Raw genomic sequence first — 17,661 nt, 5'->3', positions numbered from 1 at the left:
CTGACAGCTGTGAATAGGGGATACCAGCCACAACTCTACCTTTAACATGCCATGATCCCAGCTACTGCAGGGGCACTGGGTTGCTCCTAGTGCTGCCCATGCATGCCATGGCTGGCTGCTCTGGAGTCTGCCCCAACAGCCTTCTCCAGAGGCCAGCCTCAAACTCAGCTGTCCCAGCAACAAAACAGCACAGGCTAGTGTAGAGGGTGAGGAAGGAGCAAGCACAAGAATGGCCTGTGCCCAGCTATCCCCAGCAATTGCTCTCTGCACATGAATAATGCAGCCTGGCAGAGCTGAACTGGCTTTTCTGCAGCAGCAGCAGCTGCCTTGCTCCTTGCATGCAGTTTTTATTGACATGTGTAAGTCTGGTTATGAGCAGTATAATGTATAAATATACTGAGGTGCTGAGGCTTTGAGTGCTCTGGGTGCTCCTTGCAGTGTTCAGCCTTCTCTGTGCCACATCACTGAGCTTTGGGCACACCGTGGCAGCCCATGGCACACTCTGATCATCTCTTCCCTGTCTAGTTGCTGTTGGTCTGTCACCTGGGGGCTCCTTGGTCACCAGATGGCCCAGACACCATCACTCAGCTCCCTAGCACTACATTTACCTGCAAGGGAATGAGGGAGCTGCCACAGATCCTGGCTTTCTAGGCCTCTGACACCCACTTCTCCTGTGAAACCCCATGCTTGTGGGCTGGAAGAAAGTGTGGGTGGCAACAGCTGCTGGGAGGGCACTCAGCAGTGCTTGCTGGAGGAGAGCACCAGTGCTTCTTCTGGCTTGATCACTCACACAGGCATGGACCATGGTAACAAAGCTGTGCACATGGTCCCCATGTTTTAAAGCCACATAGCTGGGAGAGGCTGCAGGCATGCTCCAGAGCAGAGGTCTGTCTTGCAATGAGTCTGACAAGCAGGAAAAGTGGTCAGAAAAAGAGCAGAGAAGCTCAGTGACGACAAACACGAGGTCCCGCATGCAGGCAGGTACCAGCGGCTGCGCAGCTGCAGGACAGGGAACTACTGATGTGGCAGCACTTCTGCAAACCAGAACCTGTGGGATGGAGGGGATCACGAGCCAAGCATGTGGCAACAGCTCAGAACAGTGTGACTAAAGGCAAACAGCAGCCTGACGTTTGCCAGCAGGTGAGTCACGTGCAAGACAAAACAGTCCTGAGCTGCACGGACTGAATGGGTGGGAGACGCATCTCGGCCTGGGCCGGCACAAGGGGCCCAGCGGGGCAGGTGCTGGTGCAGGGGCGAACACAAGGACAGGTGCGATGCGGGAGCTGCTCCAGGTCTGGAGGAGGCAGGCGACAGCGGGCAGGTACCGCGGAGGAGAAACCTCTGCCGGTGCGGCGGGGGCTGCTGCGGGGCACCGGGCTGGGGGCCTCGCTGCCAGGGGCGGCGGCCGGAACCGGGCTGCGGCTCGAAACCAGGCGCTGCCCCCCCCGGGCAAGGCGGCGGGGACTCCAGCCCGGCGGGGCCGGACACAGCCCCGTCCCTCCCGTCCCGTCCCTCCCGTCCCGTCCCGTCCCTCCCGTCCCGTCCCGTCCCGTCCGCGACCCCCTCCGCGGCAGGGCTGCGGCTCTCGGCTCTCGGTGGGGCGGCTCCGGCCGGGGACTGCGCCCGGTCCCCGCCCCGCGCCCGGCCCCGCCGCGGCCCCACCCGCGGGGCCGCCCCCTGCGCTGCGGCGGGCGCGCTTCTGCGGGGGCGGGCGGGCGGCGACGCGGTCCCTCCGTGCAGCCCTCCGTCCCTCGGAGCGCCTCTGCGGCCCTCCGGCCGCCCTTGCCCGCACCCCTCCATCCTTCCCCGCACCCCTCCCTGCAGCCCTCCGCCCGCCCCAGCGCCAGCAGGGCCGTTCCTGCCCGGTCATGGCGGGGCGGCCGCGCTTCCTCTGCGGCGTGGTGGAAGGTAGGTCCCGCCGGGGCCGCGGCTGGGGCCCGTGCCCCGCCCGAGCATTGCAGGGGCTGGCCCGGCACACCCGGAGCGCACCGCGGTCGGGGGGGGCTGCCGGCACCTGAGCCCAACGCGCCCGGGACCCCGGGTATGGGAGAGGCAGCGCCCCGGGCCCCTGCACCACACTGGATTCGCCCGCGGGTTGGGGATCAGCACCCCCGCAGCTCCCCAGCTCATTGCAGAGCGCTGAGGGCCCCTCAGGCATCCCGGCACAGCCCCGCTCCCAGCACCGCGCTGTGGCCCTGCCGCCAGCGCTCCGCGGTGGCTTCTTCTCTGCCCCGGGCACGAGGCCGGCACCCGCTGCGTGCCCTCCTGCCCCTGCCCGCAGCGGGGTGGCGGCTCAGCCCCTGTCCTGCCCCGCTCAGCCCCTGTCCTGCCCCCCTCAGCTCCTGTTCCTGCAGCACGGCACCGCTGGAGCTGCGTGAGGCCGGGCACCTGCTGGTCAAAAGCATTTCCACCTTTTCTGGCAGCACATCACCACGCTGCAGCCCACTGCCTGCTGCCTTGCCACGCAGGGAGGAAGCAAAAACACCAAGCAAATACACACAAATCAAATAGAAAGTGCAGGAACGGGGAAGTTGATCATAAGAAAGAATATGAGTCAGACTAGAATCATCCATATAGGAAAGCTGACCTGGGAGAGAGAAGGACAAAGATGCTGCCATTCCAGAGCCATTCCAGGAGAAGGTTTCTAGACTTCCTACATCCTGCTGTAACACAGGCTCAAAGATGAGCTATCCCAGATGCCCAGAGGCTGGCAAGTAATGGTGTTGACTGGATACTGGTGTGCTCTGGGCTGTCAGAGAGCCAAAGGGCAAACGCACTGCATCATTTATCAGTGCTCATCTATCTCTAAAGCAAGGCACCTGCATCCCCCTCCTTTGGAGATACTGCCACAAGTACAGTTAGGTTTTTGCTCATAGATTTTAATCCTTTTTTTTTTCTGGGTGGAATATGCTAGGGTGGTGCTTTCAGTAGTGCTGCTCTTGACAGTGCACGTGTCATTTCACAGCAAAGTGTGAGTGAGGTTCTTGGAGGCAGATGCTGTGCAGGGACTCCTGATATATCCTGAACTGTGAGCTAAGCAGGAGTTCCCTTAGGCTGGGGAACAGAAAGTCTGTTTCTCACAGAAATACCTTCTTTGGATGAGATGTTTGCTGGGATTCTTGAGTGGCTACAGATTTGGCCCTGTGCACAGTAGGATATGGCTAGCATAGCAAATCTATACTGCCTCAAAGTAGGTGGAAAAGACATGTAGTTGATCAAGCAGGTTGAAAATCCACCTGCAGTGTGGCCCAGCACATCGTTGTCCAAGGTTCATGCTAGGGGGGCTGCAGAGCAGACTCCTGCCAAAAGGAGCCGGGCACAGAGTCCCCTCCAGGCAGAGCCATTCTGGTGCAGTAAGGTGCTGCATGGCAGCACTGGCCTCATGGCAGTCACTGAGAGCTGGCCCTTTTTCCCAGACTAGTGGAGTTGTCGTGACCTGCCCTTGTGCACAGCACATTTCAGCAAATGCTTTCACTTCCCTCAGTCTCTGCTCCTGTTCTTGTCTGCTAGAAAGTGCTTGGCTGATGTAAAAGTTGCCCATGATGTGGAGCCCTTCTGATGCTAGGAGCTGCCTTGATGACTAATTACCATCAACATTCTAAATATAATGTATTTTCTGTGAGCCTTCATATCTGGGCAACATGCTCTCGGTGACCCTGCTTGAGCAGGGGGTTGGATCAGATGACCTCCAGAAGTCCCTTCCAACCTCAACCATTCTGTATTCCTGTGATTCCTTGACTGGACTGCGTGGCTGAAGAACCTTTTCTTGCTAAATTTGAGATCTGTGTTTGAACACTTCCAACACTTTATAGCCCAGACAGGAATGTTGATGCTCTGCTTGACGCAGCTTGACACTACACAGAGAGGGAGATGCACAGAGGATCCATCCAGAGGGACCTGGACAGGCTTGAGAATTGGGCCTATGTGAATCTAATGAAGTTCAACAAGTAAAAGTGCAAGGTGCAAGTGCAAGGTCGGGGTAGTCTCAGACATGGGTACAGACTGGGAGAAGAAATTGAGAGCAGTCCTGCAGAGAAGGGCTTGGGGACGAAAATCTCAACATGAGCCAGCAGTGCACACTTGCAGCCCAGCAAGGCAACTACATCCAGAGCTGCATCAAAAGAGGAGTGGCCAGCAGGTCAAGGGAGGTGGTTGTCCCCCTCTGCTTTGCCCTTGTGAGGCCTCACTTGGAGTGCTGCGTCCAGGTCTGAGGCCCCAGCACAGGAAGAACATTGATCTGTTAGAACGGGTCCAGAGGAGGGCCACAAGGATGATCAGCGGGCTGGAGCACCTCTACTATGAAGAAAGGCTGAGAGGGCTGGAGCTGTTCAGGCTAAAGAAGAGAAAGCTCTGGGGTCACCTTATTGCAACTATTCAATACTTGAAGGGGGCGTATAAAAAAGATGGAGAGCAACTTTTTGCTCATTCAGGTAACGACAGGACAAGGGGAGATGATTTTAAACTAAAGGAGGGGAGATTTAGATAAGAGGTTAGGAGGAAATTCTTCAGTCAGAGGGTGGTGAGGCACTGGCACAGGTTGCTCATAGAGCTTGTGGATGCCTCATCCCCAGAGATGTTCAAGACCAGGTTGGACGGGACCCTGGGTAACCTGATCTAGTGGGTGGCATCCTTGCCCATGGCAGGGGGGTTGGAACTGTGTGATCTTTAAGGTCCCTTCCAACCTGAGCCATTCTATGATTCTATGACTCAGGAGAAGCACAGAGTCAGTCTCTGTATAGGAGTATCCCCAAGAAGGAAACTCTAGGGTGGATGTACAATAGCTCGGTGCTTTGGTGCACCCCAAATGCTCAAGTGCCAGGCCTCAGCAGTCTCTTCTAGGCTTGGCTTTTACCACATAAATTTCCCCTCTCAGGATAATTATTATCTTGTGCATTTTTTCCCAGCTGCTTCTTTCTGGGAAGGATGGCAGCATAGATATTATTATGCCTGCTGGCCTGAATACCAATGCCCAGCAAGATCACAGCAGGCTAACAGGCACCTGAATCATCCTGAGCTGAACAAACCACTGGCTCTTGCAGTTTAAGAGCAGCTTCTTAGGGACAGTACATAGAGAGACTGTTTTAAGGGAGATACTGGCAACTGTATTTTGGTTTTTGCTTTTCCTCTTTACAGGTTTCTATGGGAGACCATGGTCTATGGAACAGAGGAGACTGCTCTTTCGATGGCAAGTACCCCAAATTTTGCTCTCTGGACGCACTGACACGTAACAGGTCGATGAGGTGGAACTCGGCAGTGCACGCCAGCCCCCCTCCCGTGCTGCTCCCAGGGCTGGGGAACGGGAAAAAGCCCCTGCCCTGCCCCGGCCTGAGAGCGGCGGGCTGCGCTGCCCTGTGCCCGGCAGGTGGTGCTGGGGCTCCGCAGCCCGCTGCAGCCGCAGGCGTCCCGCCGGGGGCTTGGGCCGGGCTGGGGAAGCGGCCGTGGGAGGGCTGGCGCTGGGGGTGCTGCGGGGAGGGTGCGAGCTCGGGGGGGGCGTTGCTGGGTCCCACTGCCCACGGTGTGGAAGGATGTGGGGAGGATCCGCCACCAGCTGGTGATGAGAATCACGGAGCTGATCCCTGCAGGAGAGAAAAAGCCCTCTCCGGGCACCTGCTCCGTGCGCCGGCCCTTGGCACAATGAGCTGCACCGACGGAGCTGTGCGCCCGTGCTGCGATGGTCACAGCCCAGGCAGCACGCCCGGCTCTGTGAGCAGTGCCCTAATGATGGCAGCACACGGGATGTTGTGGGCAGGGGGCCGGTGACAGTGTGGGCAGGATGCTGGTCACAGTGTGGGCAGGATGCTGGTCACAGGGTGCTAGAGACAATGTGGACAGCGTGTTCACGACAGTGTGGGCAGCATGCTGGTGACAGCATGAGCAGAGTGCTATTGATGGCTGGGCCAGTGAGCCAGGAGCAGCAGGGGCTGTGTGCTGGTTGCAGTGTGCTGGTGACAGCACCAGTGCTGTGCACAGCGTGGGAAGCATTCTGACAACAGTAAGAGAGTGCTGGTGGTGGTGTAAGCAGTCACAAGTGCAAAGACTATAGTAGGGGAACCAGAGATGCAGACACAGAAAAATGTTACTTAGAAAATCTGGGAAAATGTGCCACTGAGACAAAGGAAAACAAGGGATGTTGTTTTAAAATACGTTAAGAATGAGCAGATCTAATGATCTAGCAGATCTACCTAGTCTGGTAGCGGGTTGGAATGTCCGTGTGTTTGCACATGCGAGCAGTGTGTTTATCTGTGTTTTCCTTCTCTGGGAAGAAACAAGATGTAGCATTTGTGTCATGCAGTACATGACAGTCTGTTCATTATGGGAAAATGTAAAACGTCATCTACTAAGGAGGATAAACACAAATAAATGAATAAATCAGATGCCTTTCATACAGGAGTGCCAAAAGAGCTGTCTAAGGAAGTGTCTGCCCTATGGATTGCTGTGCAGATTCTGGAAAGAATTTGTGGTTTTGAGGCCAGAACGGGCCTTTTGATGGTGTAGTCTCATCTCCTGAAACAGCCAGGCCCTGTTTTTACTCAGACCTGTTTTCCTTCAGCTCCGCTTGCAGTGCAGCATCCGGAGAGCAGGGCATGGCACAGCCCTATGAAAGAGAGGGAGTTGTGAGCTGAGCAGCATTTGTCGTCATGGGCTGGCATGCCTGCCTGGATGCCTCTTTGCAAAGAGTCCTCCAGTCCGTCTGGAGCCTTAGGTGACCTCTTGTCCTTGCTGCACAGGCTGGAACGCCAGGAGCTGAACTGCTACATGTACGCACCCAAGGATGAGTTGAAGCACCGGCTGCTCTGGCGAGAGCCCTACACAGAGCATGAGGCAGGTAGCGGCTCTGCTGGGCCCCACCATGGGTGGGCTGTGGCATCCCAGTCCTCACAGGTGACGCATGGTCTGCATCTCAGCCAGGGGCAGGCTGGCTGCTACTGCTCCTCCTGCCAGAAGCCTGCCCCCAGACCCTGCCCATCACAAGGTGTCCCCTTGGACCCTACACTGCCCATGGAGCTCCCTGTGCAGGTCTTTGGCAATATGCTCCAGTGTGCCAGGGCCTGCAGACCCTTGTGGAGGGTCCTCTGTGTTCCAGCACTCTGGACACCATCTCCCCATGGCCCTTCTCTTCAGTGTTCTTTTCTGACTCCGGGTGTCCGTGGCTCTTTCCATTGGCAGCAGTCATTCCCCCTCCACCTGTACCTTGTCTCCCAGCGCTCACAGCCCTCCTCTGCTTTGTCCCCAGCCCGGATGCGGTCTCTCATAGAAGCTGCCCAAATGCATGGCGTGGAGTTCATCTTCGCCATTTCTGCTGGCCAGGACATGGTGTTTTCAAGTGCTGGGGATCGGCTCCTGCTGCAGCAAAAACTCAGGCAGGTACCGTGGGCCATTCCTTCATCCCATGGCTCCCAGGCAAGCTCCAGCAGGCAGTGCTGCAGGAGCTGCAGGAGAGGGACCAGCTGAGCCCGAGCCTGTGGGCAGCACCAGGGGGCTCCTGCAGGCTGTTGCTGAGGCCCCGCTGCCTGGGAAGGGTGAAGACCCCAGCACAGCCGCTGTGCTCTGCGGGGCGACCACTCCTCCCCGTGGCACGGCACAGCCACACCGCAGCTGCCCATCCAGCTCTCAGGCTGTCCCTGCAGCACCACGGTGTGAGAGGGGAATGGCCGGTGGTGTAGATGTGGCACAGGAGGGGGTCTGGGCCGCCACAACGCCTGCCCTGGTTTCAGAGGGCTCCTGGCCCACAACAAGCAGGGCTGTGCCAGGGTTTGGCGAGGAGGGCTATGGTGGAGGGGCAGCCTGCATGGCGTGGCTGTGTGTGGTGCGCTGCATCCGCTGGATGTGGCAGCGTGGGTGCAGGCATTGTTTGTCAGGCTGCTCCTGACTGCTGCTGTCCCTGCAAGGAGTGAGGGGCTCGACCAGGGCTCGCCGCATCCTCCTGCTGCTGCCCAGGCGTCCTAGCGCCCTTGCTGTGCCCACAGGTGGCTGCCATGGGGTGCCGTGCCTTCGCGCTGCTCTTTGATGACATCGACCCCTGCATGTGCCGAGCCGACAGAAATGTCTTCACCTCCCTGGCAGAGGCCCAAGCCTCTGTGGCCAACGAGGTATACCAGGAGCTGGGACAGCCCTCCATCTTCCTCTTCTGCCCCACAGGTACTGCCTGCAGCTGCACAGCCCCCAGCTGCCCCTCCCCAGGACCGGGTGCCTGGCAAGCCCTCATGCCCAGGCCATGCGGCTGCCCTGTGGCTGCAGCTACCAGACATGCACAGCATATCTGCCTCCTGCAAGCTGACTGCCCCGATGGCCTGTAGCCTCCACCATGCCTTGGGGCAGCCCTGGAAGCTTCAGGATAGGACAGGAACCGGCTGCAGAGGGGCCAATGCTGCTTTCCCTGCCCGGTGCCTCTCCCCTGCCCCTGCCCACTGCGCCTGGGCAGCCTCTCTGCCCCAGTCTCTTCCCTCAGGGGATGCTCTGCTCTCTGCCCAGAGTACTGCAGCTCACTCTGCTCTCCAAGCCCTGGCCAGTCCTGCTACCTGCTGACCCTTGGACGGGAGCTGCTCCCAGGGATTGGGGTCATCTGGACTGGTGAGCACCCTTCCCGGCTCTGTGGGTGTGCATGCGGCTTGTCCTCGGTCTGCACTCGGTGCCCAGGCGCATGCGCGCCCTGGATGTGCTGTGTGCGAGGGACCGTGCCACCCATGTGTCCCATCTGAGTCCGTGCCCTGATGCTCCAGGCCCAAAGGTGGTGTCACAGGAACTCTCAGCCATGCTGCTGGAGGAGGTGGAGGGCGTCCTGGGGCGCCGTCCCGTCATCTGGGACAATCTGTTCGCCAATGACTACGACTGCAGACGTGTCTTCTTGGGCCCCTACACGGGACGTGCCCCTGGCCTCATGCCTCGACTCTGTGGGCTGCTCCTTAACCCGAACTGTGAGCTCCAGGCCAATTTCATCCCCATCCACACGCTGGGCAGCTGGTTTCGGAGCGAGCTGGGGAGCTGTGCCTCCCCTGACCATGCAGGTACCAGGTCCCTGTGCCCCAGGCCACTCTGTATGTGGGGCCCCACATCTGTGACGAGGTTTCATGCCAGGGCAGCCCTGGCCTGGATGGGCCCTGCCCATCTCTGTTTGGCTTTGCCTTGGCCCCACAGGCTCCCCTGCTTGCCAGCCTGGCTCAGGTGGCACCCCCTGTCCTGGGCATGGGGTCCCTCCTGGGTGGTGGGCTGCCCTCCCTCACAGTCGCATGGGATAGCTTGGTAAAACAACGAGTGGGGCTATCCAGGCTGATGAGCTCCATTTCACTAGGGACGGAGACTGCAGCAGCCCTGGGGGACAGCCAGGGCCCATGGGAGGGGAGCTACAGCCCCCAAGAGGCCTTGGAGCTGGCACTGCTTGACTGGGTGGCTGAGATAAACCAGCAGGCCTTGGAGACAGGTAGGTGAAGAGCTGGCACCATGCAGCATCCCTCAGCCCTCAGACTCTGGACCAGCTCTGCTGGGAGCTCTGTGGGGTGGGAGAGCTGCCTCTTGGGATGGGATGCTGCAGTGGGGTCCCCTGTTGTCAGGCTCAGCTGGAGGAGCCTCTGCCTGAGCAGAGCTGGGAAAAGGAGGGGACTTAAGCCAAGCAGGTGGGGCAGAAGAGTTTGAAGCGTTGGCCTCACAGTTAGTTGGGCTTTGGGCTCATCCTGCAGCAGAAGTGAGTGAGCCCATGGGATGGCGGATTGGATGAGCCAAGAGAGTGTTACCAGCAGATGTGTGCTGCCTTACCAGCCTGCCTTCCCAAGAGAGCACTTTGGGAAAACAGACATTGACAGAAGACAATGTGGTGCTGGGGGAGGAGGTGACTGGTGGGGAATGCATGTGAGGTCCAGGAGAAGCACTGCAGGGTGACGAGGTGACGAGGGCCAGCTGGGTAAGCTGGCTGCAGGGAGTGTGGATGAGGTCTGTGACCCCAGGGTGTGGTTCAGGAACTGCTTTGGAGTGGAAACGGTGAAGCAGCAACCTGAGCAGCTCTGGATGGCACCTAGCTGCCTGAAAGAGGATCATGATGTGGCATTTGCTGCCAGGAAGGAGAGCAAAGCCTGCTCCTTGCTTCTGCATTCCTGTCCGTGATACCATGGGCTCAGCAGGAGGTTAGGAAGCCTAGATCATGGTACAGCTCTGGAAGAAGGGGCTAAACACGGTGAGGGCTTGTTTTGCACTGCTTGATTCTTGAAAGCCTGTGGCCTCCCCAGCCACAGTGGCCCAAGTGATGCAGAGCCCACAGTCTGGGCAGCTCCTGGTCCCTGTCAGCACAGAGCTGAGCTCCTGGTACAGCCGCCCGGGGCTGTCCTGCATCTGGGCAGCCGTTCTGGTGTGGGTGCCAGAGGGGCTTTGCCTTTGCTCTGTCCCACCAGGAGGAAGAGCTCTGTTGCACCCCAGCGCCGGCTGTGAGGGAGGAGCAGGACTGCAGCCAGGCACAGCGGGATGGCAGGAGGCCACGCCTGGCCCCCAGACCCATGGCACTGCTCCTGGTGGGGCAGACCAGTGTGGCCCTGAGACCTACGGTGGGACACCAGGGGAGGGAAGGAGGAAGGTGACCTTGGTGCCTAAGAAGGACAGTGGGAGCAGGACCCCCACCCGCAGTCAGCAGAGCCCCCCAGGGGATGGGGACCAGCTCGCCTCAGGTAGCGGAGCAAGCTGCGAGCCCTCCTCTGCTCCACGCAGCACAGGGGGCAATGCCAAGCCTGCTGGAGCCCCTGGAAATGGTGAGACCTTCTGCAGCCTGGAGACCCCAACGTGCTGCAGCAGTGGGGCTGACAACAGCCAGAGCCTTCTCCTTGACACCAGCAATGCCAGGGGAGGGGATGGCAACCTCCCCCAGGCCCCTGGCAGTCCCCAGCCTGGGGCCAATGGGGCTGATGTGCCCCAGACACTCCCAGGGGCTGGGGCTGGTGCCAGCCCTGTATCCACAACACCACTCACCGATGGGGCTGGTGCCAGCCCTGTCCCCACAGCACCACTCACCGATGGGGCTGGTGCCAGCCCTGTCCCCACAGCACCACTCACCGATGGGGCTGGTGCCAGCCCTGTCCCCACGGCACCGCTCACTGATGGGGTTGATGCTAGCCCTGACCCCATGGCATTGCTCACTGATGGGACCAGTGCCAGCCCTGGCCCCACTGCACCACTGACCCCAGAGGAGGCCACGTCCATCCACATGGCACTGCTGGCCCCAGAGGAGGTCAGGTCTGGCTGCATGACACCCAGGTTTCTGGAGGAGGCTAGGTCCAACTCAAATGACCCACTGACCATGGAAGAGGTGCGAATGCTGGTGGAGCTCTTCTACTTGCCCTACCATCATGGGCCACAGGCACAGCATCTCCTGGAGCACCTTCAGTGGCTCCGGGCCAACAGTCCCAGCGTGGGGGTCCCGGCCACAGCACCCAATTCTTGTGAGGTAAGGCTAGCCTGGGCACTGCTGCAGGAGGGTGCCCATTGTGGCTGCTCTGACACCCGGTCTGTCTGCAGGGCACCCAGTGGCGTGGCCGAGCACAGTCCTTCCAGCTGCTCTGCGCCCAGACGTGCCGCCTGCACAGCCGCTTCGTCTGCAGCGCAGGGCAGGCGCTGCTCTATGACCTTCACCCCTACCTCTGGGACATCCGCAACATGCTGCTGGCTGCCAGTGCCTTCATCCTCTGGTTGGGTATGTGGATGAGGCCACCCTGAGAGCCAGGCTCTACCACTGTAGTCGTGTATCCACATCCTGGCCAAATCCAGCCCTGCTCCCTAAGGGACAATGGAGCACAGGGTCCCTGGGCACCATGGCACCTGAAACTTCCTCTGTCCTTTCCCCTAAAGAAGTGGAGGTGTCTGGGAACACTCCCAGCAGGCTGGGGTCCTGGAGTCTGGCCAGGCTGCCAGAATCTCTGCTGGGAACGCATCTCCCCTTGGTGCCATCCCCGTGCACTGCCTGTGCCTGCACTCACCACCACGTCTCCTTTGCAGACGGCCACCTGCTCTGTGACCCTGACCCCAAGGGCACCTGGAGAAGCTGCTTCGGCTGTAAGTATGGCACTGCTCTCGCCCACCCACGAAGGCTGATGCCCTCTGTAACCTCAGGCCCCACAGCTAGCACTTGCCATGGGGCTGTCCTTCTCCTACCAGTGGAGCTGGCATGGCTGCAGGAAGGCTGCACCCCTGCACTCCCTGGCATACCAAGGCAGGATGGGGACGGCTGCTGGGAAAGGACAGCAGGGCTGAGAGTTCCACTTGTGTGGGGTCTTGCTGGGCTCTGCTCCTCCAGCTAGCTGGGGGCTAAGGCTCTGCTCTAGGACCCAAGCAGGGACTGAAAGAACCTCTACAAGGCAGTGAGGGCATTGCCCCACAACATCCAGGCCCTCCAGCTCTGCCCCCAGGCACCCAGCAGTGTCCCAGAGCTGCACAGCTGCCCCACCAGCACAGGTGGCTGAGCTCCGGCTCTCTGGCTGTGTTGGGAACACCCACACCAGTCAGCATGGATCACTGGGCTCACGGAGCTCATCCAAGTTCCCGTGCTTCTGAGAAGTGTGTCACAGCAAGACACCTCGCTTAGTGTTCTGCAAGGAGCTGTCACCTCAGGAACATCCTCCCTGCAAATGACTCCTAACCTGGCCGGGAGGGGCCAGGGGGCTGGATAGCGGAGTGGGAACTGAAGTGAAGCAGCCTGGAAGGGGGGCAGTGTCACACGTCAGGGAAGTGGCACTCATCAGAGCAGCACTTCACTGTCTTGTGGTTTAAATGGAATGCCTGTTTCTGGGGCATGGCTTCTTGGCCTTTTTAATCCCAGGACCTTTCTGGTAAAAGGGGTACATGGAAGAAATTCTTTACTATGAGTGTGGTGAGGCAGTGGAGCAGGTTGCCCAGAGAAACTGTGGATGCCCCATCCCTGCAAGTGTTCAAGGCCAGGCTGGATGGGACTCTGAGCAACCTGGTCTGGTGGGACGTGTCCCTGCCCATGGCAGGGGGATCGGAACTAAATGATCTCTAAATCCCTTCCAACCCAAACAATTCTGTGATTCAGTCTATGATTCTCTGGGCTACTGGGAGCAGCAGTGTCCTGGGCGACAGAAGTGAGGCTGGATTTTGAATGCCTGTGCACCACTTTGCGAGCCCCCTTTCCTCTGGTTTAGATTTCCATGACCTTGTGAGTTTTTATAAACCAGGAGCTGTTACCAGATGACAGCCTGAAAGGGGCTCCGAGTTTGGTGTGGAATGTGGTCATGTACCTTGAGCCACTCCTGTGGAGAAGCAGCTGCGCATGGTGCGAGGGTGCCCGTGCCCAGCTGCCCTGCAAGCTCCCGCTGGCACTGCTGGCTGAGCAGCAAAGCAGCACACTGGGCTCTGTTCCAGGCTGCAGCTTCTCAGTCATGCCAGGAGCTGTGGTTTTTCCTTACACCTTTCATGGAGGCCAGATCAGTCATCTTCCCATTCCCCCACTTCAAGCCGTGTTGCAGGGGGCTTGCTGCCACCAGTGTTGGGCTGCACAAGTCCAGGGAGAGCTCCAGTACCTGGGCTGCATGCATGTGGGGCAGATCCTGAGCTGTGACAAGCACGGATCATGATGCTGCTGCGCAGGGGAGGCTGGTGTCCCCCTGTCCCAGCTGCTTATTTTTCACCTCGTGTGTGTCTGTCTCCTGTTGCCTCCAGGGTGCCAGAGCATCACTGCCCCACTCTTCCCCAGGGAAGATGCTGAGCCCTGGGCACGCCGCGGGGGCCTCTTTGGAGAGCTGCAGGTGAGATCGCACCCCTGGCTGCTGGGGACTGGAGGAACCCTTGGGAAGCCAGGATTCCAAGTGCTGCTCCTGCCATGCTGTTGGGTGGCTGCAGGCTCAGGGAAATGATGCTGCTCAGGCCTCTGCACCATGGCTGCTGCTCCTAGGCTTGGGGGGTCACAGAAGAACCCTCGTCCTGCCACCCCAAGGCAGGTTTGGAGCCAGGACAAGCTGCTCCATGATGGACTGTACCTCCTCCAGGCCCTGCTTCCCGTGGGGAACAGCTGTGACCTCTTTTATCACCCACCTCCGCTCTTTCCATCTCGCCAGCTGTATCTCCTGCGCCCGCTGCTGCCTCAGGACAAGGTGAGACTCATGGCCTGAACACACCACCTGTGCTGCTCACCCTGTAGCTCACCCTGCATGGCCTTTGCCAAAAAAGTGCTGACAAGAAACATGCATGTTGGCTGCTGCCCCCAGGGCTGAGCTTACAGCACAGGATGATGGCAGTGGGAAGGGACCCCAAGGGTCAGGCAAGCCTGGGGCAGGTCGCTCCATGCTGCGTCTAGCAGTGGTGGCAGTCCCCGTGGTGGAGCCCCCTTCATCAAATGCCACGCAGCCTGCAGCAACCACCCTGCTCTGTCTGCTCTGCTGCCCCTCCTGGCTAAAGGAAATGCTGGCACTGCAGATCCACCACCATGGACACATGTGCATCCCTGCTAAACACAGACCCTGCAATGCACACCTGCATGGCTAACAGAGGTGGAGTTGCAAGAATGTGAGAGCAGATTATAATACCAGACTATGGCCACCAGCAATTCCCATTGCAAGAGTTTGTTTTCAGTTGCCTGTTGTCAGATTACATTTGAACGTCTGTTTCCAGTGAAACTGTGAGAAAAACTCTTCTGAGCGCTTAAGCCAGTTCTGGGAAGGCAGCTCAGAAGTGCCTTGCTTTGACCTTGTTCAGTGATCAGGCAGCCTTCCCTTTGAGAAGCAGTATTTTTACCAGGATGTTCTTTTTGCTGATCCTGTGAACAGCAGAAAGCTCAAATTTGACCAAGACGGGATTTTTTTGGGAGGTCCCACTTTGCACGTGCTCGATAGAGACTTGAATTTCGGTATTAATTTTGCTACTGTTCTGGCTGCTTTGAGCATGCTCTGGACTGGGGCTGATCAGCATTTTCTCAGCAGCTGCTGCTCTGGGGTGCCTGACTGGAATGCCAATGGCTCATTTTAAAGCATGCTGTGCTGTGGCAGCAAGCCTCAGAGGCTAGCAGGACATGCTACACAACGGCTGTGCGCATTGCTCTGCACTAGCACCCTGGGCAGGCTGCAGTACCCGCCTTCCCCTGGCCAGCAGCACTGGAGGCTATGGCTCTGGTTGTGGTCCTTCTCTGGGGACAACGTGGGCACCTGTGGGTGCATCATGCTCTGGTGGAGTGGCAGGAGCCGAGGGGCAGCAGTGGGGCAGGGCCAAGGCTGAGGTGGTTTGGGCTCTTCCAGGGAGAGCTTTACCGAATGTGCCGGGAGGGTCTGGACTGTGACCCCAGCGTTGCAGAGGTCCTCGTGGCCCACCCTGACCTTCTGGGTGACAGGTGAGACCTGGTCCCTCTGGGGCTCCCTCTGGGTACGTGCCAAGCCTGGGCGATGTGGCCTTGGCCAGCCAGGGCCCTCTCCTCCCACCCCTGCAGGGAGCAGCTCCACACCGTGGCTGTGGTGGCCTCGCAGTATGGGATGGGGCAAGGGAGGGGACATCCAGGTGGGTCATGGAAGCTGCCGTGGGGACAGACCTGTTGCCCAGCTGGTCCCTAAGGGGGCTGCAGTGGCTCCCCCAGCTGAAGTCATCTGCGGGGGTCTCAACAGCACAGGGTGGGGGTGCTGGGTGCTGCAGGGGCAGAGGGTGGACGGCTGCTCCAAGCTCTCCTTGAGCTGGGCTCGGCCTCGGCTCAGCAGTGCCTCTGGCTGGCAGGCTGCTGGGCAGCTTCCTGCACCTGAGCCCTGAGTACACGTTCGTGCTGGAGGACGAGGGCGGCCCGTGTGGCTACGCAGCCGGAGCGCTCTGTGCTGAAGGCTTCCTGCGAGAGCGAGCCAGCAGCTGGCTGCCGGCCATGCGGCACAAGTACCCCCGGGAGCTGGGTGCGGGCGGCCCAGCCCTGGGACAGGTGAGGGGAGCGTCCGCAGTGGTGGGAAGTGGGGAGGGAGGAGGGAGGGCTCCTTCACCTGTGCTTGTCACCTGCAGGATGCCCTGGAGGAAGCACTGCTCTTCTTCCACGCAGAGCCACCGGCCGTGCCCCTGCCCGTGCTGCGGCGCTTCCCCTCCCTGGTGCAGCTGGGCACGGCCCCTCGGGTGCTGGACGTGGGGGCCAGCCGCAGCCTGGCTGTCTGCCTGCTGAGTGCGCTCAGAGCCAATGGTGAGCTCCATGTTGGTGGGTCTGGGACTACTCCATCAACACAGCGCAACCCCATCACGACCCCCTGCCCACCCCGGAGCTGGGGGCAGCCATCTCTGGGGCTCCCGTTCCTGCAGTCTGACCCCAGCTCCCTGGCACCATGACCTCCCTTTGTGCCAGGGACATGTGGACATGTGTCACAGGGCCTTGCATGGTCACCCGCTGCCACGGGCAGCACTGGAGGGGGCTCAGCTGCTGCCCTTAGCCCTGGGCTGAGGCTCCCAGAGACGGGCGCCTGAGCTCTTCTCTCCCTCACAGGCTCACGGGGAGTGTTTTGCCAGGTCAGTGCCGCTGACCAGCAGCAGCTGAGCTTCTACAGCAAGCTGGGTTTTGTCGCCCTGCCTGTGCCCTGGCCCAGCTCCCCTGATGCTCGGCTCCTGGGACGCCTCCTCTGAGTGAGCATTGGGCATGGGCACAGGGAGACAGCACCACAGGATGGGAACTGGCAGCGTGTCTCAAGGGAGCAGAAGCAGAGGGGCACCTTGGGCAGGGCAGGTACATGGGGGATGTGGCCTGGGGGTAAGCAGGGTGCCACTGGGATGTGCACAGGGCACCAGGCTGTGGGAGTACTTGGCAAGAGAGGGGCATCTCTGCTGCTTCAGGAGATTTGGCCATCCAGGCCCTTCACTCCTGCTTGCTGAGCACCCTCCACCTGTGCCAGGGAATCAAAGCACCCGGCCTGGCAGGTTGTGCACGGGCAGTGTTTGGGGTAGTGGTCTTGGGGCATGGCGTGTTGGCACTGGGACAGTGTCCCTGTCCCATCGATGGAGCTGCCCAGCTCTCTCCATCCCCATTGTGGCCTCAGTTTGGACAGTTGGTGCCAGGGCTGGCTCTTGGCACCCAGGAGCTGCTTGTTGTATTGAGCTGGCATGGGGCACAGTGAGGCAGCCCTAATCTCTGCTGCCCAGGGGCTGAGGGAAGTGCTGTCCTCAGTAATAAAGCATTTGCTGGTCTCTCACCATGGTTTGTCTCCTGGGGATGTTATTGGGATACCGGCATTTCCCTCCAACACCCCTGTGCCCGCCTTGCACAGACTGTGCTTACAGACAGTGCAGTAGAACCCAGGCAAAGCAGCGACTTCGTGGCTGCCTCTCCAACTGCCCACCAACCCCTGGCCTCCCCCGCACCACACTACGGGAATGAGCTCAGCCAGGCTCCCTGCAGCTCCGGGGCTCCCCTGTGGCGATGGCTCCCTGGCGTGCCTGGGGGTCCCTTCCAGGACACGCAGGAGTGCCAAAGGGGGACGTCTGGCTGGCTGGCTTGCCTGGAAAGAGCTGGGAGGGAGGCATGAAGGGAGCAAACGGGTCACTGAGGGCTTTTCCTCCGTGCTCGCCAAAGCTGGCTGCCCCTTGGTCATGGGGCGAGGAGGAGGCTGTGTGGCAGAGGGACCCGGAGCAGAGGGGGCTCGGGCCCCGTGCCTCACCGGGTTGCGCTGCTCCATGCCCGGGAGCTGCTCTGCGGGGGTCTGCAGCCCGGTCCCCGTTCCCGGGTTCGCC

General features: G+C 59.8%; 1 protein-coding gene across 8 annotated transcripts; it reads left to right on the top strand.

Annotated features, from left to right (window-relative positions):
- Window positions 1–715: 715 nt before the first annotated feature.
- On the top strand, window positions 716–17,128 carry LOC101803302 (protein O-GlcNAcase). 8 transcript variants are annotated; one of them, XM_038178531.2, is made up of 18 exons: window positions 1,276–1,908; window positions 3,511–4,430; window positions 5,134–5,185; window positions 6,729–6,826; window positions 7,235–7,365; window positions 7,968–8,139; window positions 8,473–8,571; window positions 8,721–9,005; window positions 9,290–9,418; window positions 10,380–11,422; window positions 11,494–11,668; window positions 11,971–12,027; window positions 13,651–13,736; window positions 13,977–14,081; window positions 15,219–15,310; window positions 15,685–15,877; window positions 15,955–16,126; window positions 16,424–17,128. In XM_038178531.2, exons 2-18 carry the CDS (start codon window positions 3,992–3,994, stop codon window positions 16,558–16,560), a joined length of 3,465 nt encoding a protein of 1,154 aa, XP_038034459.2. In that variant the 5' UTR covers window positions 1,276–1,908; window positions 3,511–3,991; the 3' UTR covers window positions 16,561–17,128. The 8 variants fall into 8 exon arrangements, with proteins under 8 accessions (XP_038034462.2, XP_038034459.2, XP_038034461.2 ...); XM_038178533.2 differs by lacking the exon at window positions 3,511–4,430; XM_038178532.2 differs by lacking the exon at window positions 15,685–15,877 and having other exon boundaries at window positions 16,424–16,563.
- Window positions 17,129–17,661: the final 533 nt, after the last annotated feature.

The sequence above is a fragment of the Anas platyrhynchos genome, chromosome 4 (assembly GCF_047663525.1).
Source record: "Anas platyrhynchos isolate ZD024472 breed Pekin duck chromosome 4, IASCAAS_PekinDuck_T2T, whole genome shotgun sequence".
Lineage (NCBI taxonomy): Eukaryota > Metazoa > Chordata > Aves > Anseriformes > Anatidae > Anas > Anas platyrhynchos.
The sequence above is the reverse complement of the archived record's forward strand: the minus strand, read 5'-3'. Positions and strand labels throughout refer to the sequence as shown.